Here is a 27033-nt window from a genome sequence, read left to right as displayed (position 1 = left end):
ATACAAAGTGCCGGCTCAGGACTGGAACTTATAATAGACCCAAGACACACACTGTGGGGACGTGATCAGAAAAGTACAAGGTCAATTCTGATGTTTGCCAGTGTTCTGTTTTAGTTATGGTTTTCAGCAGTCCTTGTTTAAGTGCGCGAGCCTGATGCATGATGTTTTTCTCTGACAGATAATTGTCACGATCAGCTGGTGTCTGCCTTGCCTCAATCATCGTTCAGTAGTTCAACGGAGCTGTCCAGTAGTCACAGCCCAGGATTTGCAAGGCTTAATCGAAGAGACGGTAAGGATTCTCACTTCATTGCTGTATGTTTGCCAAAGAGGACAAATGAACAGTATGGTGTCTTGTGTAGACTGCAAAATAGGAAGAACACATTTGTCAATATTTTCTATTTTTTTGTGGTTGAGGCATATACCAATATAATTTTTTATAAACCAGACATTTATTATCCAGTGTTAGGTTGCTTTGCCAAGCACAGAGCACGAAACTAGAATACTGTTCAAATGCACGGGACCAGATCACCACTTATTTCTAATATTAATGGTTGGTAGGCCAATCAGAATGATAATGATATACTAATGCAAACTGCCTGGGATTATATAAGCCTCCTTAATTTGTAAGTTTAAAAATTGGAAAGGCATGACATTCAAGTTGTTTGGAGTATTTTGCTGTTTGCTTGCTCCCCTCTTCCCTCACATGCACAGCTCAATGAATATCTGGTTTGATCAATCCATTGTTTGCCATATGTGTCTGAATTTGGATAACTCTAGTTTAGTCAAAACCTATCCATTCTGAAGGAAATCAGCCCTGAGTGCTCACTGGAAGGACAGATCCTGAAGCTGAGGCTCCACAACTAAACGACTAAACAACAACAACAGTTTGGTCAAAGCATGATCACAAAGTTGGGCTTTATCCTTTTATGTGATGCTGGTATGCAGGGGCAAACTATGGTTTGATCAGACCATAGTTTGTCACATTTGGACACAGTGTCAAGTGCTGGTTTGAATGTGAAACTAATCCACCAAAAAATATTGTAATATTTGAGTGTCTAGGTATATTTCATGATGATGAATTCTGGAGGGGTAGGTAACTGTAGGCAGACTTAATTCATCTACTGTGAAGGTAACAACTTGCTGGAGAAAAGTCCTAACCAGAATTAGTGTGGAGATAAATACTCTAAATGTCTCAAAGGGTCACATATCTGTAAAGTAGCAGTTGCGTGCTGGCGAAGGGCGCGAGAGGATGGCTTCCTGGCCATGTCACAGTTTAAGTTTCCCATGGCCATGCCTCCCGCTGGTGTTGTTTGGTCAGAGGGGCCACACCTGGGCAGGACCCTGCCCAGCTCCCCCAACATGGCCCAGACAGTGACGAAGGGGGCGTCAATCACTGCCCTGATGCCCGGCTGCAACGCTGTCCACCAAAAAAGCAGAGCGGATTTGGAGAAAGAGCAGAAGCAATGCTCCCACAGGGTCACGGTTTCACTCCATTAGTAGAAAATAACCCGCACAAACATGTCACTTGGTAGGGTAGAGTCAGCGGTGTGGCAGAGCGGGGGCATAACACACCAGCCCAGTCCTTGCAACCAGTGCCACTGGAGTGGCTTGGGGCTGGCAGGGCAGCAAAGGCCGCATGGCTGTTGCATCCTCCTCATGCCTCCCTGCCAATCCCGAACCGCTTCGTGATGAGCAGCATCCCCCCAGAAAAAAACTGCCCAGGGTCATTGCCCTTGCAGCCCCTTCCCCCACGCTGCACCCCTGGGTGGAGTCACAATGCTAGCTTCATTAGAACATAAGAAGAGTCTGCCGGATCGGACCAATGGCCCATCTAGTTACTTTTACTTTACTTTATTGTCGCTTGTACAACTTGTATACAGTGAGATTACACGAGCACCCCCAACTCAGCTCTCTTAGTCTTAATTCCCCTCATTTACTGACACACATACACCAAACCTGAAAGTCAGTTGCCCTGATGTTATCTTTTCAGTCAGCAGCCTAGCTGCCACGGATAGAAGCTGTTCTTTACCCTGTTGGTTTGACTAATCATGCATCTGTATCTTCTGCCCGAGGGCAGGAGATCAAGAAAGTGCCGGCCAGGGTATGAATCATCCCTGAGAATTTTCCTCACTCTCCTGAGGCAACGTTCTTCCACTATATCATCCAGCAGATTCATGGGACAGCGCATACTATCTTGTGCTGTATTCACCACCCTCTGTAGGCACTTCCTATCAGCTGATGTCAAACCAGCGTACCACACCGTGATGCAGTATGAAAGGACACTTTCTACTGTGGACCGGTAGAAGGAGATCATCAAATCTTGATTGACATCGTTCTTCCGCAATACTCTGAGGAGATGGAGTCTCTGTCGGGCTTTCTTAACCACCTGGGTTGTATTGATTTTCCAAGTAAGGTCTTCACTGAGATAAACATGCAACATCCTTTTCTCACAGTGACCAGCCAGATGCCCAAGGAAAGCCTGCAAACAGGAGCTAAGCCCAAGACCTCTCTCCCCTCCTGCTTGCTGGCAAGTGTGTTGCGGTCACTTTCTGGGTGGAGTGTGGGTGCACTGGGATAAGTGCTAGATTGAGGCTGCTGGTGCACTCACACAACACTATGATCTCCATCACCTCAACCTCTCCTGGAAAGTGACCCATCTGCCCATCCTCAGGGAAGCTAGTGTTGTGTCTCTGCCCCGCTGATTGTGTTGCTTCCGCGTATCTCGCCGGATACTGAGGGATGGATGGAAGACCTCTTGGATGCAAGATCTTCAGGCAGCACATGTGAAGTTCCTAGTTAGCAAACGGCATATGGAAAAGATCTGTTGGAATGGATTCTTGGAACTATTTGCTGAGTAATATCCCAATGACATCTCCTGCCCACCTAGCAGTTCGAAAGCACGTCATAGTGCAAGTAGATAAATAGGTACTTCTCTGGTGGGAAGGTAAATGGCATTTCCGTGCGCTGCTCTGGTTCGCCAGAAGCGGCTTAGTCATGCTAGCCACATGACCCAGAAGCTGTACGCCGGCTCCCTCGGCCAATAAAGCAAGATGAGCGCAGCGACCCCAGAGTCAGTCACGACTGGACCTAATGGTCAGAGTTCCCTTTACCTTTACCTTTATCCCAGTGACATGGGAAACGGAGTGCAATGTTGATTTTCTCTCTCCATTAAGTTAGTGTTATTATTTTTTGTTAGTTATAGTGGTACCTCAGGTTAAGAACTTAATTCGTTCTGGAGGTCCATTGTTAACCTGACACTGTTCTTAACCTGAGGTACCACTTTAGCTAATGGGGCCTACCGCCGCCACCGTGCCACCAGAGCACGATTTCTGTCCTCATCCTGAAGCAAAGTACTTAACCCAAGGTACTATTTCTGGGTTAAAGGAGTCTGGAACCTGAAGCGTCTGTAACCTGAGGTACCACTGTATTTGTAATATCCATGATGAAAGAAGTTATTCTATCCTCGTTTAATCCTCTTTTTGTATTAGCATTTGTTTAAATGTTTCTATTTGAACTGGTGTGAAGATTTTGGGGGAGAGGGAAGGAGGGTTGGGTGAAGAAGGGAAGGATGTAAGGAGAATTCTTGCGTGGAAGAGTCAAAAAAGAAATGTTAGAATCCCAAATAAACGATTAGTAAAAGAAAAAGCTATAATGGCACAGACACAGACCACTGCATATTAATATCCACGGAGACAAAGACCTCAGCACATTCAGAATTAAAATCATTAAATGCTATTTCTCCTCCCCCCTCATAATTGCCAGAATGATCAAGCCTTCAGCTGAGTCACCTCTCTAAATATTTCTCCAAACATTAATTATATAGCTCATCCTCTGAATGAATTTTATTATGTTCTGCCTTTGATATCTATATGATTAAATATTTAAACATGAATATAAGTGGAAGCAATTTTAGATGATATGCTCCCCCTGTCTGATCGCACTGCAGAGTTTGGATAGTCCATTGCATTGGATAATAATCTTGAAGCTCTTTAACTGCATCCATAGGGAGAATTGTGAGAATTGTTGTCCAGAGAACTCTAGAGAAAGCAGAAAATGCTATTTGCAATGTATGGGTGAATTTGAAATGTAATTGCATTTTGTCGGTGCATTTTTTCTCTAGTAGGTGTCCTGATCAGGTTTCCAAATTAATTACTAATCTAGTTTCACAGCTGGAATTATTCAAATAAGGTCAAAGTTTTAAAAACAGATCAGTAAGGAATTGCAAAATGCCTAGATGCATATACGTGCCGGGGAACTGAATGTATATAGTCTGGTAGCAACAAGACAGATCTCAGGCAGATGAAGCTATTAGCCTGTTGCTTGCTGCTCTGCAGCCTCACCCAAATAATGAAATAATGACCAGAAAGTTCTATGGCAGTTTACCAGCCCACCTGTGCCAGGCAAACTGGATAGCAAACAAGATGATGGCTGGTTTAGGAATGAGCTGAGTCGCTGGTTCAGTCTCACTGTCACTCAAACATAGGTCTGTTCCATCCTGTTGCATATCATAAGAACCCTGTTTGTTCCATTGTGTGCTATTCCATTCCTTTGTGTGCATTTTGTGACCCAACCAGCCATAAAGGGACTTGGAACTTGAAATGGATTGAACTAGGGCCTCTTATATTGATAACATCTGTAGGGGAAATGAGAAGTTTGGGAAATTAATATTACCCTTGGGGAAGCCAACCCCTTCAGGTAAAGGTAAAGGGACCCCTGACCATTAGGTCTAGTCGCGGACGACTCTGGGGTTGTGGCGCTCATCTTGCTTTACTGGCCAAGGGAGCCGGCATACAGCTTCTGGGTCATGTGGTCAGCATGACTAAGCCGCTTCTGGCGAACCAGAGCAGCGCACAGAAATGCCATTTACCTTCCCACCAGAGTGGTACCTATTTATCTACTTGCCCTTTGATGTGCTTTCGAACTGCTAGGTTGTCAGGAGCTGGGACTGAGCAACAGGAGCTCACCTTGTCAAATGGATTTGAACCGCCAACCTTCTGATCAGCAAGCCCAAGGCTCAGTGGTTTAGACCACAGTGCCACCCGTGTCCCATAAGCTTATTTCATTTTCACAACATTTCCCAAACTTGCCCCTTACCCATGCCAAAAGGCATGACCTAACCTTGAGTCTTACCTTACAGGGAACAGAAGTCTTCCTGCCCTTAACATCTCTTACGACTCCATTCAGGTGTGGTAGGCAAGCCTCAAGGAAGTTCCATGTCGAGATTAAGGCTATTCCTTCCACTTTCATGACTTTTCCTTATGATGTGAAAGGTACATCTGGAACTATAGTGGAATATATTGCAAGTTCCATTTCCATGTTTCCGGTGGGTGGGTAGGAGACCTGCTTGAAAATAATATGGAAATGAGTGCTAAATTTGTTCTATATTCCACCATAGTTCCACTCTGGTTCCAGAAATGGTGCAAGCTCAGATACAATGTGGAAATTAACAGTTTGGGAAATGTTGTGAAAATGAAATAAGCTGTCATGTGAATGCAGCCTAAGGGACCCACAAGCCAGGGCATCTGGTCTCCAGAAAAATACCCTTCGTAGCCAAAGGTGCCAATGGATGCTCAAATGTTCCCTTAACCCACATTAACTCTTCCTACACATCCTGCCAATGATGTGACCAAATTAACCTCTTTACGAGCACCTACCCCTACACGTTTATTACTCCCAGCCTTCAGTACAGAGTAGGTGAAGTAACATCCCCAACTCAATCTATCTCAGACTGGAAATTCTGTTCACTGGTGGGCTGGGCAGATGCAAGACTGCCAAGGAGGATGAATGGGGTATGGTGAAGCTTGAACTGCAGTTGTGGTTCTTGGGCTGCAGTGCTGTGCTGCTGGAGGGAGTGGACATGTGCAAATAAAACAGACATTTCCCCATGCTTTTCAATGCATTCAGCTGTAAAACCCACCTGTTGTATGCAACTTTTAAACGAAACACACATTTTTCTGTGTGCATCTGCACTTGAAAAATCTGGAGAAGTGTTTGATGTGATGGGGAATTGAGTTGCAATCCTCATGCAAGGTTGGGAGTGTCGGACTGGATCAGTTCACTGCAAAAAGTAAACCAAACAAAAATTATTTCCCCATCCCAAAGCTGGCTTTATATAACTGCAGCCCTCAGGCTTTGTTCCTCAGTCTGAGCATCTAATCGGAGAGAATGGATGCTTTAGAGACTCCTATGGCCTGCCTCGCTCCCTTGTGGAATATGACCATCTGTTTGTAGTGAAACATAGGCAGCTGTGTTATACTGAGTCAGATCACTGATCCATCCACCTCTGTATTGTCTACACAGGATGGCAAAGGCCTTTACGCTTATCCCTGGATATGTCAGGGACTGGACCTGGGACTTTATGCATTCATAGTACACTTTTTATCATAGAATTAGGTCCTCTGCCTCTGGCCCTTCAACCTTACCATTCTTGCCTATCTCAGACCATGCTTCCTGCTCCTGGACACTTGGTCTACTATAGTTGGAGACTGGCCTATGTGCTTAACCTTGCCTAGATTGAATCAGAAGAATCTTTATTTGCATCAGCCACTAGCCATAGCAATAAAATAAAATAAAATGTACTGAAGATAGAGATAAAAACTTAACTATACAAAATACATTTTGGAGGTTTCCATCAATAATCAAATAATAGACCTCATTCTAACTGACCCCGCTAAAAACCTTGCAATTTTTGCTGTCATCCGATCACTTTGATCTGCTGGAAGAAAGGACACAGTAGCAATCATTGAGTAACCTGGCATGGACAGTAGTAGAGGGGTAATGACTGCGCTCCTCAAATCTTTATAAACTCTGCAAGCCAGATGAGCCACTGACTCCATACTGCCATCTCCACATGGACATAACAGTTTTTCCAGTGGAATTTTTTGAAATTGACTCTTAAGTACAGCCGAAGGCAGTATATTCTATCTTACGAAAGTGAAAGCAAGTCTGCATTTTGGAATTGTCAAATTTTGCCAATAGGAAGCCAAAGTGTCAAAATGACTAGGTGGGAAAAAATCATACCATAGACAAAATTTCCTCATAGTGGCCAAATTATAAAGGTGCTATCTAATTAAATTATTGGATAACTGATGAAGCTATTCTATTTGGCCACTCCAATTAGCTATTTGCTCTACTGGAATCTAACAGTGTGTACAACTTATTCATACAATGGCTTTGTCCAGAAGGCCTGATCCATGTGCAAGTTGGGCATAAAACTAGAAGGCACAATCTTACTTCTTCATTTCTCCAGACTTTTTGTGCATGAAGAGGACTAATATAAGTGTATAAAGAATAAGTACAAGAAGAAGAAACAGAGTTGAGCGCCATCTACGTTTATGGAGAAGTGTTGAAACATGGGTTTTATTTACATCAGTTACCTAATTCTTACCCATTCCTGCACTCTCATAGCTGCCTGGACTTATGCAAAGGAAGGCAGCTGAAGTGGATTGCAAGGGCTAACAAAATATCCACACAACTCCTTTGTGCAGTTACACTTGCTGAGAATTCAGTTCTATATGCTCATAGAATTCAGTTCCATGAAGTGCTGTTAAAACCAGGAATCGGGGGGGGGGGGAGTTAAATGACTCCCCAAAAATCTCAAGTTCCCACCACAGCCTTGAACTTAGGCCAGGACAATGACCGTTTACACAAGCACCATAAATGCACAACAGCAAAGAAGCTCCGAAAAGCAGTCTATAAAATTGTAGCAATAAGTCGATACCATGTATCGTACTGTTTCCTCTGACAATCCAATACAGTGGATGCTCGGGTTGCAAACATGATCCATGCGGGATGCACATTTGCAACCCGCAGCATTCGCAACCCCCGTCTGCGCACGTGTGGGTTGCGATTCGGCGCCTCTGTGTATGCGCAAAGCATGATTTAGCACTTCTGCGCATGCACAACCGTCGAAACCTGGAAGTAACCTGTTCCAGTACTTCCGGGTTTTCGACGGTCTGCAACCTGAAAAAATACAACCTGTAACCCGAGGTATGACTGTACAGAAAACTTTAGAAACGTCACAAATAATCGCCAAAATTCAACAGCTTGACCGATTTCCTTGGTTACAACAGCTAATGACTCCTCTGGAAGAGGGGAATCCAGGCCTCATCCTGCCTCCATAATCCCTTAAGCATAAGGTCACATACTTCTTGCTCCTCCATAAGGTGTGACCTTAGCCTCACAATAGGAGGCAGGAGGCGATCAAGGGCAGCACATACCCCAGACAGAAATCCATCAGATTGGTGGATTGAATCCTGATACTTTCAAAGGAGAAGCACTGGAAAGCCTTGCAGCTAGGGGGATATGGAAATACTTTTACTGTTCTTTGGGGAAGAGCATAGTTAAAAGGTGTTGGGAACTGGGGTTATTGACAGGGGTGGGTTGTGAGTCGAGGACCCGCCACCCACTTAGAGATAAATAAGACACAGGGACACATGTATTTTAGGTTAATGGGCTAAAGAAGGCCACAACTTTATTGGTTACAGCATGTGAATGGTATTGGCTTAGGCACTGGATCAAACAATCTATACATGACTCCACCCCGTTCAGTGGGGAGTCATCTGAAGGTTAACAACCAGTGGGAGAAGCTTGTTGGTGAAAATACAACTGGAAGCTTCCCCTGAGGTCACCGGGGGTCGTTCCATGGCCCTAGCCACCAGCAGGGCATTGGACAGGATCCACGACTGCCGGATTCCTTTAAAAGAATACCCAAAAGAGGAGGGGTAGATGATGGCCATACCCAATCCTCCAACACATGACACTTATTCCAATGCCTAACCGCCAATGCCCAAAAGTTGTGACGAATTGCTACGAGGTAGGCGGAAAACCATGAAAACAAATGGGTAAAAATTCCTACCAGGCCCCCTGGGCAACCAAGGCAACCAACCAAAGTCCATAGCAAGGTCAGAAGAATAGATATGACCTAAAGGGAGGGAGGGAGGGTGATCCGTCGACTTCTGGGCGCACAATGAGGGCACGGAGTTGCCACGGCTCGAATGCGGCTAAACCCCGCCCCCAAGCCAGCCTGATTGGCTGGCCTACAGGCGCGGCACGGCAGCCAGGTAAGCTGACACAGGGGGCCAAAGATGCCCCCCTGCTGACGGGGAACCGGCTCCTGCTCACAACACCTCCCCTCTGTTAGGAGGAGAGGCTTTATGGAATCATGTTTCTACATGCCAAACACTCCTACTTTGTGACGTATTTGTGATATATTGATGATGCTGTTGAAAAATGTATAATGGGAAATGGGGAGAGATTCACACAACCCCATGCTTGGGATTCCCACTCTTTGTGTATTTGAACGTTGTTGCAACAAATAAAGATCAGGTCTACTGACTGCTGTTTTGCTTCTTTAACTTGTCTGGAGACTCCTTCTTTTGCTGACCAGAGAGACCCACAGGGACTGGCACCCCGATGAGCTGGGCAGTGGAGCAAATCCCCACACCCCAGGATTTTCCCCCCTTACCAGTGCTGTATATGAATATATGCATTTATAAAATATACATCCACTTCATTACATTTCCCAAGTGCTGAAGAAAAACCTTCCAGCTGTAAAGTAGTCCAGGCAACAGGGAAAGTATTGAGTTAGGTAGGTCTGAAAAGAGAACTCCGTGGATAAAAATCTCAGTCAGCAATTTAGAGATGCATTTAATTGGTCTCTAGACTGTTTAGAAAAAAAGGGGGAAAGTTTTCTGCCCACCACTCAAACATAATTTTTAAACTAAAATTATTAATGTGTATTTAGGGCAAACAATATTCAGTAAGGAACCCAGTGGCCCGTTCTAATGCGTTATATGGGGGATAGCATGGGAAGAATTGCAGCAATTAGCATTTGGTCTTGAAATATTATTTAGGAAGGGAAAAGAAAAGTAGATCATAACACGGGAAAGAAAAAATAGGAGCTGAAACACCAGAAAGAAGTTTTTAAATATATATACAAAGTATTTAATAATACATGCATGTACTATACCACAGACCATGAAATTGCTTACAGAGATAGTTTTGATATAAAGCCCCTGAGATCCAATTCTTTTCAGTACTAAAAAGAGTTATTTATTTCATTAGGGTCACTGCTGCATGAAGCAGTCTGAGAAAGTATTTGATTGATATCCGAACTGAAGTTAACTTTGAGGAGGAGAGAGAGGGAGAAATGAGGGGAGGGGTAAAATAGAAAGACTGCATGAAACCACACCTTATAGAACAATAATACTGTTGTTGCAGATGTGCCTGATTTACAGTTCGGGGTGGGGGGGGGAGCCATCAGTGCAGCTGAACTGGCAAATATGTCACTTGTATATAACATTGTTTGCAAAAGTCCGAATGAGAATAGGATCTCCCAAGGTACTCTGCCTTGTAGTGATCCAGGAATGTTAGGGTATGGATGGGTGCACAGGTTTAAAACAGAATCCACATATTAGAAAGTGGATAATATGTGGAAATATCGATCTTCCAGCTTGATCGATTAGGCGTGACCGCTGATTAGTTTACGATCTCAATCAGCCGTTTACAGCATCCAGCACACTTCCTTCTTAGCTGCGCAATAAATTCTGCTTCGCCCAGTCACGCCTTAGCAGAGTAGCATACAGCGGTGTAAAGCTGTCAGTTTCTTCAGACAATCATACAAAGACAGGTCTGTCTATTTACAGCTCTTTATTGGTACATTTCTCAGAAAAACAGTCCATCGCTGCTTGCAGCCATAGCAAATATGTCTCTCTCTCTCAAACACACAGAGAGAACAGAAAGTACAGGAAACAAGCTCCTCCTTAGCTTCTAAAGCTGACGTCAGCAGGTGACGCACTCCTCAGAACATTTAACCAGTTAAGTTCTGAACTCTCACACACCCCCTTGCGTCCCTGTCTGACACCTGTGAAACATCTTCAGCAACACCCTGTGAGATCACTCTCTTCCCCAATGCCTTGTGCCCTCCCTTGGCGTACCTGTTAGGCATCTGTGGAATAACCTCACAACTCTCAGAATCGCACTGTGCGAAACTTACCCACGCACCTGTGGCCTGGTACCTCTCAGGTGGAATACCTTTGGTTGTGCGACTGGATCGCCTAGGCACAAACTCTGGTGTTTCCTCTGGCTCACTGTCACCAGCAGGTGTGACCTCTACATCACGGGATTCCCCCTCTGACTTAAAGCATCTTCGAATCCTCTCCATTACACTCACAGGAGAACTAGGCTCACTCTTGGGCTGTCCTTTTCTAACAACTCGTGGAGACGCCCCATCCTGCTCCTGACTCTGGTCAGTGACCTGATCGTCACCAGCAGACTCAGCCTCTCCTTCCTCCTCATCAGAACTGTCCTCTGGATCAGAGAGACATTCTGAGAGAACATCACGCTGTGCAGAAATCTTTGGCCTTTCACCCTGCTCAAAGAACTCAGCTTGTTTACTGATCAGCACCTTACTCTGATCACCTGACGGGTAAGCAAATCGCCATGCACGAGCTTCTGGCTCATACCCACAGAAGATCATTTTCTGGACTTTGGCTCCATCTGGCCCTTGCAAAGCCTTAGGCACAGGGACAAATGCAGGAGATCCAAACTTATGCAGAAAGTGAACCTGGGGTTTTCCGCCATTCAACAAAGAATATGGTGTGTCACCTACCAGTGAATTGTAGACACGATTCCAGGTGAAACATACACACCTAATTGCCTCCAGCCAAAACTTTGGAGGTAACCTAGCTTCTGTTAGCATCACCTGTGCAGCTTTAACCAGAGCTTCACTTCTAAGCTCTGCTACCCCCCCCCCTGCTGGGGAGAAGTAACTGTGTGACGTATCCCTTTCTTGTGAAAGAACTGCTGCAAAGCAGAACCAGTGTACTTAGCATTTCTGTCACTGATGATTGCTTTCACCCTGGTGGAGAACCTTAGTTCCAGCCCCTCAATCCAGCTCCTGATCAGCTGTGCTGCATCCTCCCTGGATTTGAGACCATGAGTCCAGGTGTTCTGCGAAAAATCATCCTGAATCGTTAGCAGATACCTGGCCCCCCCTAGACTCTGTTCCTTGACAGGATTGAACAGATCTATGTGTACCAGCTCAAAAGGTTTAGTGGTTACCCGTTCCACCTTTGGGTAACTGCACCCTCTCACCTTCGCCTACTTGCATGTGTCACAATTAATGGCACTTTTACAATTTTTAATCTTGCACCCTTTTGTAACCTCGGGTAAAACCTGCAAATCCTCTACAGGGCTGTGAATGGTCCTCTGATGCCATGCGCAAGCACATTGAACATGAGTGGGAATTGTAGCACGCAGCGCCTGTGCTTTCTTAACCTTCCCCTCACCCCCAAGAGACGTTTTAAGAATGAAAAGATCATTCTGTCCCTTCTTAACCTTGGCAAGTACCCTCTCCCCTTTGGAGATTGTGCAGACATCCTCCTGAAAACAAACCTGAAACCCCTTTTTTAGCAAATAAGGCACAGATAACAAACAGTGATGCACCCCTGGAATGACACAAAACTCCATCGTTTCCTGCAAAACAGAAAGATAGGCATTAGCAAACTTAGAAACATTTGTCCTTTGTCCATTTGCAAATACAACAGTCTTTCCTTTTGGAACTGCCGTGCAATTCCACATCTCGACTGCAGGGGTCTCTGGAACCATGTTGCGGTTAGCAGCTGAGTCAATAACAAAACTCAGCTCAGAGTTTCTTGTGCAGCTGTCTTCAAACAAAGCCATGCTCGCAGTTACTTGATAAGACTCTTCCTGTTGTTTACCACGACATCCACCTGCACGTCTTCCTGCCTGGCCAGGCTGGTTGCCATGGAAACCCAGCTGGTTCCCATGGGAAGTGTCCTTGGCAACATCCTGCCGTGCCTGTGTGCTCCGGTGGGGGCAACTGCCACGCAGATGTTGAACTCCAGTGGAAAAACACTGCCCGGGGCTCCTCCCAGCTGGCCTGGCCTTCCTTCTTCTGGAACGGCGCCTCCCACCAGCCTCGCCCCCTCTGAAGCTCCTCTCCGCTCCAGCACTTCCTGTGGAAAGTTTCTTAAACTTGCCTTTGGAACTCTTCGCCCCCCCCGATCTGCTCACCAGCGCTCCTAGAGGCCGATACATCGGGAAATGGGCCTGCCAGTCCAGCGTCTCCAGGGCTCTGGCCTTCTGCTGAAGCTTCACACAAGCCCTTCAGCACATCCCAGGCAGCCCTTGCTGTCTGTACACCCTCCAAATGAGGCCTCAGCGATGCATGAACACATGCTCTGAGCATATTCAGTTCTTGTTGCATTTTCTGCTGGCTATCTTCCCAGCTAAGGGGTGGTGCTTTTGGCTCCCTCTGGCTTCCTTCCCAAAGCCCATGGACCAGGAACCAGCCACTTATTCTTTTGCTCCAGGTTGCCCAACTTTTTAAAGTGAGCTTTTCCACCGGTATATCCTGGCTCTCTGCCATCTTCTCCTGTTCTCCCAGGGGGCCCCAAACTGTACTCACTCTGTACCAGCTGCTCCGGCTCTCCCTTCAGTGGAGGAACGATTTCAGCTGCTCTCAGCTTTTACCTCTGTCTCAGCAGCTCTCTTGCCTCTCAGAAGCAGGCAAAAACTCCCTCTGCTTTCTGGCATCAGGCTAGACTCACGGAACGCAGTTTCCAACCTCCGGCCAGCTTCAAAGCATTCCAGTAGCTCAAAGCCGACAGCTTTACGAGCGTTGACTGACCTCCATAACCTGTGGGATATCGATCTTCCAGCTTGATCGATTAGGCGTGACCGCTGATTAGTTTACGATCTCAATCAGCCGTTTACAGCATCCAGCACACTTCCTTCTTAGCTGCACAATAAATTCTGCTTCGCCCAGTCACGCCTTAGCAGAGTAGCATACAGCGGTGTAAAGCTGTCAGTTTCTTCAGACAATCATACAAAGACAGGTCTGTCTATTTACAGCTCTTTATTGGTACATTTCTCAGAAAAACAGTCCATCGCTGCTTGCAGCCATAGCAAATATGTCTCTCTCTCTCAAACACACAGAGAGAACAGAAAGTACAGGAAACAAGCTCCTCCTTAGCTTCTAAAGCTGACGTCAGCAGGTGACGCACTCCTCAGAACATTTAACCAGTTAAGTTCTGAACTCTCACATAATAAAGGACAATAGAAAGTGTCCTTTCATACTGCATCACGGTGTGGTACGCTGGTTTGACATCAACTTAGGCATCTGGCTGGTCACTGTGAGAAAAGGATGTTGCATGTTTATCTCAGTGAAGACCTTACTTGGAAAATCAATACAACCCAGGTGGTTAAGAAAGCCCGACAGAGACTCCATCTCCTCAGAGTATTGCGGAAGAACGATGTCAATCAAGATTTGATGATCTCCTTCTACCGGTCCACAGTAGAAAGTGTCCTTTCATACTGCATCATGGTGTGGTACGCTGGTTTGACATCAACTGATAGGAAGTGCCTACAGAGGGTGGTGAATACAGCACAAGATATTATGGGCTGTCCCATGAATCTGCTGGATGAAATAGCAAAAGAAAGTTGCCTCAGGAGAGTGAGGAAAATACTCAGGGATGATTCACACCCTGGCTGGCAATTTCTTGATCTCCTGCGCTCAGGCAGAAGATATAGAAGCATGATTAGTCGCACCAACAGGGTAAAGAACAGCTTCTATCCATGGGCTGTTAGGCTGCTGAATAAAAAGATAACTGACTTTTGGGTTTGGTGGTTGTGTGTCAGTAAACGAGGGGAATTAAGACTAAGAGAGTTGAGTGGGGAATGCTCATGTAATCTCACTGTATACAAGTTGTACAAGTGACAATAAAGTATTTCAATTTCAATTTGTCCATCTTCAGCAGAGAGAACTTGCTGGTATGAAAGAAAATACTGGCTTATGCAACAAACCCTGTTACCACAATTGCTTGTAGCCCCAAACTGTTCTGCCAACAGCTTAAAGGCAATCTAATGCTCCCCATCACCACCCACACTTTCTCCATGATTCTTCCATAAAAAAGAATTGATGAACACACATGAACCACTGAGAATTCGATATCGGTGTGTCAGATTGTTTGCCTAGAACGGATGCTTAATTTCTTGCTAAAATATTGCCTCAGCTCTTTGTGGCTTAAAGCCCTTCTCATAAATTATCCTTCCAATCTTATCAGTTTCAGAATCTCTCCTTCATTTAGGAATGGTAAGTTTGATTCCAGTTTTATGTTTAATTAACTCTCGGGAGCACCCATAAGCCTGTTGAAGGAAAGGAAGTATTTAATCTGAAATAAAGAAATGTAAGGCTAGTTCTGGATATATCATGTGCTTTATTCCCAGAAGTGTGCCTTTGAATTAAAAATAACCAATGGGGGGGGGAAGGATTTCAGAATAATACTGCAGTGGAACCTTGGTTTTTGAGTGTCTAAGAAGCCAAACGTCTCAGAAGCCAAATGCCGAAAATCCGGAAATAATTGCTTCCGTTTCCAAACGCACCTCATAAGTTGAATTGCTTTCGCAGCATGTTTTTCTTTTTCTCAATGGATTTTTTCCATCCACACATTGCTTCTCGGTTTTCAAATGTTTTGGAAGTCGAACAGTCTTCCAGAAAGAATTATGTTCAGAAACTGAGGTTCCACTGTACACCATTTTGTTGAAGCGGTCACTATTTGACTGAAATACACCATCCTTTCTTTTCATTTTAAATGTAGTCGTGGCAATAAAAAGAGATAGGAGAATGACTTTTAATCTTTTTTAAAAAAGCAGAAATGACTTCCACTGCTGAAGATTACAAATTTGAATAAGATAACACTATAGCATATCTAATTGAACTAGTTTAGTTTATCATTCTTCTCCATTTTTCCTATTAAAGCAATAAAAGTGGCTTATAATAAGAATATAAAAATACATCAAAACAATACAAAAGAATAGAAAATAGTACATATATTACCACAACTAAAAATGGCAGGAATTAAATTAAAACATCAAAAAGATAGCAGTGCAAAGATATAAAATTTTGACTTAAATTTTAGAGTAAAAAATATAAAAGAACAGATCATGTTTTAGAAGTTTGCTGGAGTAACTGAAGGGAAGAAAGGGAATCTGGGGGATCTCTTCCAGTAGGGAATTCCACAATCTTGGCATCATCACCAAGAAGATCCTTTTGCAGGACTGCTTCAGGAAACACAAGTACCTGTAATTGTACACAATTAATTGTGCTCAGGGCAAAAAGAAAAGGAAAGGGGAAAATAGTGTGTGGGGCTGACACCATAAGCCCTGGGGAGTAAATATGGTATGGCTGTGAATCTACTGATACACCTATAACTACAGAACAAGGGTTGAATACTGACAAGACAGAAGTAATGTTTTGGGGGAATGGGTTAACTGTGCTCTTGAAGGACCAGGTGTGCAGCCTGGGAGTCATTTTGGACTCACAGCTGTCCATGGAGATGCAGGTCAGTGCTGTGTCCAGGGCAGCTGTCTACCAGCTCCATCTGGTAAACAGGCTGAGACCCTACCTGCCCGCAGACTGTCTCACCAGAATGTTGCATACTCTAGTTATCTCCCGCTTGGACTATTGCAATGCGCTCTATGTGGGGCTGCCTTTGAAGGCGACCTGGAAACTACAACTAATCCAGAATGTGGCAGCTAGACTGGTGACTGGGAGTGGCTGCCGAGACCATATAACACTGGTCCTGAAAGACCTACATTGGCCCCCAGTACATTTCTGAGCACAATTCAAAGTGTTGGTGCTGACCTCTAAAGCCCTAAATGGCCTCGACCCAGTATACCTGAAGGAGCCTCTCCACCCTCATTGTTCAGCCCAGGCACTGAGGGCCTTCTGGTGGTTCTCTCACTGCAAGAAGTGAGGTTATAGGGAACCAGGCAAAGGTCCTTCTCGGTAGTGGCGCCTGCCCTGCAGAACGCCCTCCCATCAGATGCCAAGGAAATAAACAACTATCTGACTTTTAGAAGACATCTGAAGGCAGCCCTGTTTAGGGAAGTTTTTTATGTTTGATGTTTTATCGTGTCTTTAATATTCTGCTGGGATCTGCCCAGAGTGGCTGGGGAAACCCAGCCAGATGAGCAGGGTATAAATAATAAATTATTATTATAAGGGATGGGGACACTCCCTCACCCAACTTCCTGGATTAGTTACTGTAAGGAAAACATTCTGCCCTGCATATTTTGGGGAAGCTTTGCCTTCTTGCTCGAAAGCTGCTGAAACTAGGTTCTCGTTGTCACAGGTGTCGAATGAACCAGGAAAAATGGGTACTTAGTATTGGGCCACATTGAAGTGGTGGTGGTAACTTCTTTTGAATCATCATGCAGCATTGTGCAAAAACTCTTAGAATTGAAGAATACTTGGTTTTTTTCCAGATAATTTTTTTTTTTGGGGGGGGGGTGCAAAATTGCAGGCAAGGACTAGGGTGATCATATTCTTGAGAAAGAGGACAGGGTCTCCGCGCATTTAATAAATGCATTGACCTGAAAGAGTAGGAGCTTGATTTCCTCAGATGGTACTCCTGCTCTGGATGATGAAACTAGGGTCATCCAGAGGCTACTTGCAGAGTATTCTGTAGCTAGATGTCAAATTAATAGCCTAGAAGACCTTTCTGAGACAAAACCACCAAACTTTTAATTATATAGCTTTAGTGCTAACCTCCTTTCCGTGTCTTCATACCAGTTGTCTGATCATCTCTAGTGATGATTTATTGTTCTGCCTCATTACCAGACAGCTGCTTGCTTCTGCTACTGTTGCTGCTGATATTGAGCCTTGAGGAAGCATTATGTGATGGGACCAATTTCAGAAACTCCAAGTCCGTGTTGCACTTCTGCTCCCCAGGCCTCTTGCAATTTCATTTCACACGGACATCACTGACATTTTGTAAACTTGACCTTGAGAAAAGGCGGCAGGCTTAGAAGTACAAACATGTGAGAGCAATTTAGGAAGAGCTGAGAAAGAAATGACACAATAAAGCCTTGTGTTTCACATCTCACTGCACTGTTTACTCTACTTCTTAAAATGATTGACTTTCCTGTTGAGGAATGAAAGATGGATTTGTATTCAAGGACGGGAGGAGTCTTTTTGCAGAGATGGAGGAGTTTTCTTTTACTGACAGAGTAGACTCTAATAACTGTATAAAAGCTTTCAAATATCTAATTGTTTCTTAAAGTGCATAACTGCCTCTTCCATTGGGAAATCTTGTGAGTGATCTTGATATTTCAGTTTTCAATTTTGCTGCCTGTCGCAGTGGCCGGCAAGTTTCCATTGTTGCCCTGTGTGTTGATTTTAGCTGTTAATCTCTAGGAGAAAAAACAATCTGGTACGCATGTTTTTTCAGAGGTTGTGATGGGGCTTTTGGGTTATGCCTACAGGAACTGGGAGAATAGAAAACCCTTAGAATGCACAAATTGAGATATCCAGTAACAACACATCAGTGATGTATGCATGAAGCACATATTTTCGTGTGATGCTGTGGAGTTCTCTTCTTCTTCGATCACTCGTAGCCAAGTAAGATCGTCTTCCATGAACACAGTTTTAACAGTGTGTCTGTAAGTGACTATGGAGGCCAAATCTGGATCCACATGTTCTTCCACAGTGGGGACATTGGTTTCCAGGCAGGAATTAATCACGGTGAGGGTTTGCCAAATGTGCCTTCCTCTTAGCACATTTCTCCCTTTCATCCTGAGTTCAAGTGTCTTTAAAGCCCACAACACCTTTAGTAAAGGCTGTTCTCCAACTGGAGCACTCACAAGCCAGTGTTTTCCAGTTGTCAGTGTTTATACTTTCTTTTTTTTTAAGATTTGCCTTGAAAGAGTCTTTAAACCTCTTTTGTTGACCACCAGCATTATGCTTTCCATTTTTAAGTTCAGAATAGAGTAGTTGATTTGGCAAATGGCAATCAGGCATCCACACGACTAGTCCAATGAAGCTGATGTTGAAGAATCATTGCTTCGACACTGGTGATCTTTGCTTCTTCCAGTACACTGGCATTAGCTCTCCTGTCTTCCCAAGTGATGTGTAAATTTTTTGGAGACACACTTGATGGAATCTTTTGAGGAGTTGGAGATGGTGTTTATAAGTGGTCCATGTTTCACAAGCATTTATTAAGGTTAGTAGTACAATAGTTTTGTAAACAAGCAATTTGGTTTCCCTACGAATGTCCTGGTCCTCAAACACTCTGCACTTCAATTGGGAGAAAGCTGCACTGGCAGAGCTCAGGCGATGCTGGATTTCAGCATCAATGTTGGCCTTTGTGGAAAGATAATTGCCCAGGTAGGAGAAGTGATCAACACTTTCCAACATTACATCATTGAATTGGATTTGTGGCACTGCAGAGGGGTTGCTTTGTGCTTGTTGGTGCAGCACTTTGGTTTTTTGGATGTTGAGCACTAGGGCAAGCTTTTCGTAAGCTTCTGCAAAGATATTTAGGATGGTTTGGAGGTCATCCTCTGAGTGTGCACAACTATGTTGTCATCACCTTGTCAACTTGAGCATTGTGGCTTGTGAACTGAGTTCATGAAGCCCCTGAAATACATCATTCACATTTATATAAACCTGTTTATTCTAGTGGAATAGAATCTTTTGTAGCAGCTAATGGCTTGGATCGGAACAGAAGTAAACAGAAGAGTTTTTTGCCTTCTCTTTGCAGCCTCCGCTTCCCCTGAAAAAATTATCTAGAGGATTGAGTGCTTTTCTGAGCAATACAGTAGTAAGGATGGATGACTCTGTCAATTTTAGTTTCTTTTTAAAACAACCTCATGAAAATTCTTCAGCATTCTAATGGAAATTTATCCTAAATATATACATTTTTGCAAGCAACTTTCCATAATATTAGGGATTTATATTTGTTGTTTTCACTAAGACATGGATTTTTATGCTCACTTTCCCCTAACATCAGCATATTATTTGGTTGCGAAACTACATCATAAAATTGGTTCAAAATCCAGTTCAATGCACTTTGAACTAGATTTTAGATCAAACAGGAAATCCATGAATTGCTGAATTTTGAATCAAAATGTAAAGAATTATGCTGCAACCTCGAACCTTCCACACACACACATAGTATTTCCACACATTGCGATGACAAATGGAGAGTTGGCTCTTCTCCTTTCCATTTTTTGGCATTCTGCTGCAGCAGAAGACAATAATTGCTACTTTGGCAGTTTGTGCTAACGAGCTTGGAAACGTTCTGTGCCCCTGAAATTGTGAAAGAAAAGATCTGAACATCTTTGAGCATGTTTCTAAGCATAGGTGTGCAAGCACAGTGGGTAAAGCCTAATAAACAGACATGCCTATAAACATGCCCTAAGTTAAATATACTCTTGTTTGGTCATTTGAGTACTTTATGAGAGGTGAAAGTGGTTGCATGGGCTTTTGCCACAGAACAGCTCCACTAACAGGAAACGTGAAGCAGAAATGTTACAAGGTTTATCTAAGACGTGCAGCTTAACAGAGGTGGTAAAAAGGAAATATGGAATATTCAGACAAGTTTCTCTTCTCTTCCCAGTGGGAATAGTTTAGAAAATGCAAGGAGATATCAACACCTAAGAAGAGCCAGATCCAAAATTTCAGAAAATAGTGGGGTGTGAAAATTATTATGCTACCCATATAATCTCATGTGGGGTGAAGGAGAGAGGAAGGACCTCCAGTTTTCCTGCGGGTGACTGACACAGCAGCGCAAGGATGGCTGCAAGGTCACATGAGTTTTCTCTGCTTCACCATTCGTAGCTGGGTGGCAGGCAGAAGACACACATAAGCTCCACTCCTAGCAGCTGCCTTCCTGACCTGGTTTCTTCAGTTGGAGACAATCCACTGCAGTAGTACATGAAGCATGAAAATGTGATCTACAACACTTTCCTAACTATATGATTGAGGAATCCTCTATGATCTTTCACTTTATTATGTCCCAGATAGCCGTGCCATATGAATACATTGTCTCAACCCTCGATATCAAGTAAACTCGTATTTTTAACAGTCATCCAAACTTTAAGCCAGATGAAGCATGTTGCTTTGTAGTATAATTTACTACGCTGGGAGCTAGGCAAATCAGTGACAAAGTTCATGGATATGGTTTCCCAAGGTGCCTGGAGGGCGGGCTGGACAATGACAGTAGCAGCCTGACTGGGAATTCCCTACCGCTCTTGGCCCTCTGGCATGTCTTGCAGCAAAAACATACTTCTTGCCACTTGGTCATGAAGTGGTGAGTGTAGTTAGCTTTCTCTCCCTTGAAAAGTACATAAATCTGAAGGAGGAAGTTGGAAGAGTGATGATCTTTCAGCTCTGCGTGCTTTTCAAGGCACAGATTTATTTTCCTGGATCTGATTTTCACCCAAATCCCTTGGAAAAGCAAGGTACAGTTGTACCTCGGGTTACAGATGCTTCAGGTTACAGACTCTTCAGGTTACAGACTCAGCTAACCTAGATATAGTACCTCAGGTTAAGAACTTTGCTTCAGGATGAGAACAGAAATCATGCGGCAGCGGGAGGCTCCATTAGCTAAAATGGTGTCTCAGGTTAAGAACAGTTTCAGGGTAAGAACTGACCTCCACAATGAATTAAGTTCTTAACCCGAGGTACCACTGTGTTCACGCTGTGTGTGGGTGTTCACACTCTGCTTCTATGTCTTAGGCGGTGGAGAGGAGATCTGATCAGGAGAAGTGGGGAACGAAATGCACTCACTCCAAAATCCAAATGCGCTCACAGGTCTAAAACATTTGGCACCCTCTGATCTATGTGAGCTAACACAGCCAATATACCGTATTTTTCGCTCCATAAGGCGCACGTGATCATACGGTGCACCTAGTTTCTAGTGGGGGGATTCAAGAAAAAAATATTATTTAAAAGGAGTGCTAAGCAGAGCCTGTATTCATCCCAGGCTTTGCTCAGCGCTCCCTTTACAGAGCCAGGTGGAGTGTGTGTGTGGCTCTTGGGGGCTTTTCCCCGAGGAGGGAGAAGGGAAGTCCCTTCGTAAAAAAGCCCACAGAAGCTGCACACTCTTTAGAGGGTGCACGGCTCTTGGGGGCTTTTCCCTGAGGAGGGAGCGAAAAATACGGTAATTGATGTGAGTTTGCTTCCCTGAACCCTTTTCAAACATAGCAATTTATGGTCTAAACCTGTGCATGCCTACACTGGAACTTTCTTCCTGGCAACTTTGTGCGGCAGTACTGCAGCCTTAATTTCTCTGCAAAATTGTATGAAGTAGCCCTGGGTTTTAAAATTAATTTTTAAAGACAGTCAACTAAAGTTCTATGGGATTCCTCTGTTCCTCTCAGTAGTAGGCATATTTAGCAAACTAATAACAGGCATCTGCAGAAACTTGAATATGCAGTAAATATTATGACTTTTTTACTTACAGTGTGTTCTGCAATTTCAGCCCTGCTGAGTGCTGTCCATTATAATTTGTCATTAAGCCTAAGAGGCTATAATGATCTGTGGAAGAGGATCCAAGTATGTATATGGGCACAATTTTCAAATGTAGCGCAGTCAAACATGGCCTGCTTGCTAGTGCATTAGTTATGTAACAGTTGCAATAAAGTTGGTGCTACATAATGCAAATATAAGTCCATGAAAATTCTCATTTGGCATTTGAAGTTGGCTGATTTAATTCCATAAACATAACGGCATTTGAGGAAATCACAAAAGGGGAACTGGAGGATTATCCAGCATTATGAGAAGCGAAATAATGGCAGGGAGTGTGGGAAGAGTATGTGCTCTGGTGTGAGAAAAGTAACGTCATTTTAATTCTAGCTTTCATCGCTGCTTGCGGAAAGTTTGGTGAAAAAACATGAAATAAAGATAAAAGCTTATTCTCATTATCTTTATGGATGCATTATGTATATGGAAAATTTAACCCCTCCAAATAGCAGCCGTATCGGTTATGGAAATCTAGCAAGTTGCAATGATATTTGCTAGAGTTACATTAGTCTAGCTCAATTGCATTTTCTATTACGCTTTTAGCATGATCTATCAATACAGTGACTTTGACGAGATTCATACTACTGCCGGTGGCAAGTTAAAATTGGCTAGCCAGAAGTACATTCTATTTATCCCATTTCTCAGCTCCCTTGGACTGCTTACTTTAATGCTTTTTCTCAGCCAGAAGGGTTTCTTTATTAATACCACTGTAATGCTATATCAACTAGAATCCATGAATTCTGATCCATGAGGCATCCAATGAAGTTGCAGTTCCCTTGGGTTTGAAGGGAAATCTATGGCCCAAGTTAAAACTTTGCTGCACTAATGGGAATTTTGAAATATTTTGTTGTTCCTGCCCCAAATACAGAATGTAAAGTAGAAAAAATATAGTCATTTAACTGAAAGTTTCCTCCTTGCTCTGTAACCATTTTGCTGGTTCGACAGTGACCTTATCTGAATTCAGCCTAATAGAAATAAAGATAATTGAAGTAGCAATGTAGGCAAATTGAGCAGTCCCATGGTACATTAACAGAATCATACTTGGAAACTTCTAAAGTGGGATTACATGACAATATATGGGTAGCTTCATAAGTTATCAGAGTTTTAACTTTGTATAATGTAACTTAATTAAAACCATTCTTCTGTAATCTCATTTTCCAAGAATGGGGAATATTTGGGTCAGTAGTTAACTCCTACAAAGGGAGAAACCTCAACCCTGCTTGGAAGTTGTATTGTATTTATGTTTATATTTAAAAGACTTAAATAATCAAAACATGCTCACCCAAAGCAGTTTACATAAATGCCAAAACACTGCTACATGCTCACCTCAAAAGCTTGCCCCCCATATATTTGTTGACTAAAAATGGCTTCTAATTGATTAGGGGAATTATTTTCGTATGCACAGAAGTTCTATCAAAACAAATGAACTACCAGGTTTATAATGGGCATAATTTATCATTAACACCTCTTTCCAGCAGCCACAAAGATTCAATTCAGATCTTTTAAAAGACCTGTAGACTTAGTATAATAATAATAATAATAATCAGGCCAAACCTATGCTCACAGTTCACAAGAGGCCCCAAATCTTCCCAACTATGAGCAGCGACTGTCACAGCCTCACCTTCACTGTATTCAGATGTTCTAAATTGGCTGGGTTGGAGCAGAATGAACCCAAGTTGTTGTTTAGTCATTTAGTCGTGTCCGACTCTTCGTGACCCCATGGACCTTGGTCAAACTCATGCTGGTAGCTTCGAGAACACTATCCAACCATCTCGTCCTCTGTTGGCCCCTTCTCCTTGTGCCCTCCATCTTTCCCAACATCAGGGTCTTTTCCAGGGAGTCTTCTCTTCTCATGAGGTGGCCAAAGTACTGGAGCCTCAGCTTCAGGATCTGTCCTTCCAGTGAGCACTCAGGGCTGATTTCCTTAAGAATGGATAGGTTTGATCTTCTTGCAGTCCATGGGACTCTCAAGAGTCTCCTCCAGCACCATAATTAAAAAGCATCAAGTCTTCTTTATGGTCCAGTTCTCACTTCCATACATCACTACTGGGAAAACTATAGCTTTAACTATACGGACCTTTGTTGGCAAGGTGATGTCTCTGCTTTTTAAGATGCTAGAACCCAAGTTAGCAAGCTTTTAATTGGTTTACTCTGAGCTGGACTAGCACTGAGTATCTCCCAGTGCTTGGTAGTAAATTCAGTTACTTGAGTTAGGATGAATTGTGAAACTGGGGGGGGGGGGAGGTTGAACCTGAGTCTTAGGACCAGGTTACAAGAAAAAATTGAAACACATCCCAAGTAAAAGATGGGCAATGTACAACATCTGCCAGCAGAAAAAGTGCTAAAAACGAAGAGTCTATTCCCAGGACCCTCAAGCTGCAGAAAAAAGATCTGTGAAATGCTCCGAAGCAAAGAAAGGGGCAAAACATGGGTGGGGAACATTTCTCAGTCTGATGACCACATTCCCTCACAGACAGTGGTGTAGCATAGGTTGCCAGTGCCCAAGGCTGTGCAGAATGGGGTGGGAGAAAGGGAAAAAGATGGAGTACGCATGCACATTCAACGGCCTATCGGAGTCTGCATCACCCAGGAGATCACAGCCACAGAGGTAAGAAAGGAAGAGTCCTGCTGTTGTCTATAAAGGTCACTTCCTGGTTCTCAGGGAGAAGCTGTTTTCAATGGAGCCCAGCGACAGAGGAGCACAGCTGTATTGAGTTAGCACTGGGTGTTGAAATTTTGTGCCCCTAACAATTTTGCGCCCACGGCAACCGCCCCTCTGCCCTCCTACAACGTTACACCAATATTCATAGGTGTGGTCTAAACCACAGAGCCTCTTGGGCTTGCCGATCAGAAGGTCAGTGGTTTGAATCCCTGTGATGGAATGAGCTGAGCTCCCGTTGCTCTGCCCCAGCTCCTACCAACCTAGCAGTTCAAAAGCATTTCAGGGCAAATAGATAAATAGGTATCTCTGCAGCGGGAAGGAAAACAGTTTTTCCGTGGGTTCTGGTTTCCGTCACAGTGTCCCATTGTGCCAGAAGCTACTGTTAGGTCCATCATGAGAGGTCTGCCAGCTTCTAATCACAGATACCAGCAGCCTTCAAAGAAGCAAACTTACCTTGTTATCGCTCCCTAGCATCCCACTGCCAGAGGATTGCCTCATTCCATTCACCACTTTGCCTCCTGCAAGTGAAAGAAACCTGGGCAGTGCTGAATGCCATATCCATTGCCAGGTGTGTCCTGCTGGAAATAGAAAAGGGCTTTCCCCTTGGCCTGCCTGTATATCCACTCAGTTGCCAAGTGCTTTTATGACATCACAAGAAACCCACAGCCAATGGCAACAGCTGGGGAGACATCGTCTTCATTGCTTTGAACCTCACAATGGTGGGTGGACCTATCAGTGATTGTATGCTTGTTTATCCAGGAAGCAGGTGGCGCTGTGGTCTAAACCACTGAGCCTCTTGGGCTTCCCAATAAGAAGGTTGGTGGTTCGAATTCCTGCAACGCAGTGAGCTCCCATTGCTCTGTCCCAGCTTCTGCCAACCTAGCAGTTCAAAATCATACCAGTGCAAGTAGATAATTAAGTACTGCTGCGGCGAGAAGGTAAATGCCGTTTTCGTGTATTCCAGCTTATGTCAAAGTGTTCTGTTGTGCCATAAGTGGTTTAGTCATTCCGGCCACACGACCTGGAAAGCTGTCTGTGGACAAACACCGGTTCCTTTGGCCTGAAAGTAAGATGAGCACCACAACCCCATAGTCGCCTTTGACTGGACTTAACCATCCTGGGGTCTTTTACCTTCTCCTTATATAACAGTGATGGGTGCGGCCAGAGAGAAAGGTGGACAGAACAGTAGAGCAGGCCACATATTAGCCACACACGAGTCAGATACCACCCACCCCACACACCACAAATGTATCCATCCATTCATGAAATAATCCTAGTTCAAGGACAATTTCTTACTAGAGAGTTGGACTCAACGAGAGTGCAGAGCAGGGTTGGGCAACTGCCACTAAGGCTGAGCTGAAGTGCCCCTTCTAAATTTGCAATTTGGGACACTTTTTTTGAATTCATTTTTGCAGCTGGAGAAAGTTCTTGCTCCATTTACTGGGAATGTCATTCTCTGTCCTTGTGCTGGACTCCAAGCATTGCTTCCTTGTTTGCTCCTACTGGTGGCCTCAATCCTGAAGCTATATAAATGTAAGTAGAAAATTAAGAATCAGGGCCTCACAGCTTCATCACTCTGGGTGATTCCTGGAATATTTCACAAAAATTGAATAATACACTGTATTCAATACAGAATGGGACGGTTGGGAAGGACAACTAGCACTCCTGCTAGTTGTGGGATCTGTAGGTTGTTTTGTTTCCTGACATTTTATCTGTTTGATTAGGCATAACAAAAAATACATAGTTTTTGTCATGGGCGCATCAAAGTTTTGTTGCTGTCAGTATCCAGATGGAATTGGCTAATGTTCCCAGATGCTAGTTGTATCAATTTGGCGTCTGTAATAATGAAAGCAAAATTAAGCATTTATTTTTTTTAGTTTGCAGCATAAATGTAATAAGTGAGATTCTTTCTTTCACCATCTAATCCTACACGTTCCAACGTTTTATGTGTTTATCCCATTTGACTGACTGCGCAATGTGGCAGTTGCTGTGAAAGATTCCAAAGTCACTGAATCAGCTTTTCCATTGCGGAACAAAC

At 43.8% G+C, this 27033-nt stretch overlaps 1 protein-coding gene and 1 long non-coding RNA gene across 9 annotated transcripts in view; one reads left to right on the top strand and one right to left on the bottom strand.

Moving 5' to 3' along the window:
* CNTNAP4 (contactin associated protein family member 4) overlaps positions 1-27033 on the top strand; it is a 279669-nt gene that overhangs the window by 55397 nt on the left and 197239 nt on the right. For 6 of the 7 annotated variants that reach the window (XR_014161099.1, XR_014161100.1, XM_081880313.1 and 3 more), the window contains exon 2: positions 179-289. Coding sequence is in view for 5 of the 7 variants with exons in the window: in XM_081880313.1 (XP_081736439.1) it covers positions 179-289 (111 nt within the window). In the remaining 2 variants the exon portion in view is untranslated. Of the gene's footprint in view, positions 1-178; positions 290-25710; positions 25770-26474; positions 26529-27033 lie in introns of those variants that run through there. The other variant, XM_081880314.1, reaches the window with a different exon arrangement.
* On the bottom strand, positions 86-25490 carry LOC309352228. 2 transcript variants are annotated; one of them, XR_014161168.1, is made up of 4 exons: positions 25449-25490; positions 5918-6058; positions 5131-5340; positions 86-360 (listed from the first exon to the last, which is right to left on the bottom strand). It is a non-coding gene; the product is annotated as an uncharacterized lncRNA (long non-coding RNA). The 2 variants fall into 2 exon arrangements; XR_014161169.1 differs by lacking the exon at positions 25449-25490 and adding an exon at positions 22273-22326.

This window comes from Podarcis erhardii (genome assembly GCF_964252035.2).
Source record: "Podarcis erhardii genome assembly, chromosome: 11".
NCBI classification, from domain to species: Eukaryota; Metazoa; Chordata; class Lepidosauria; order Squamata; family Lacertidae; genus Podarcis; species Podarcis erhardii.
The sequence above is the reverse complement of the archived record's forward strand: the minus strand, read 5'-3'. Positions and strand labels throughout refer to the sequence as shown.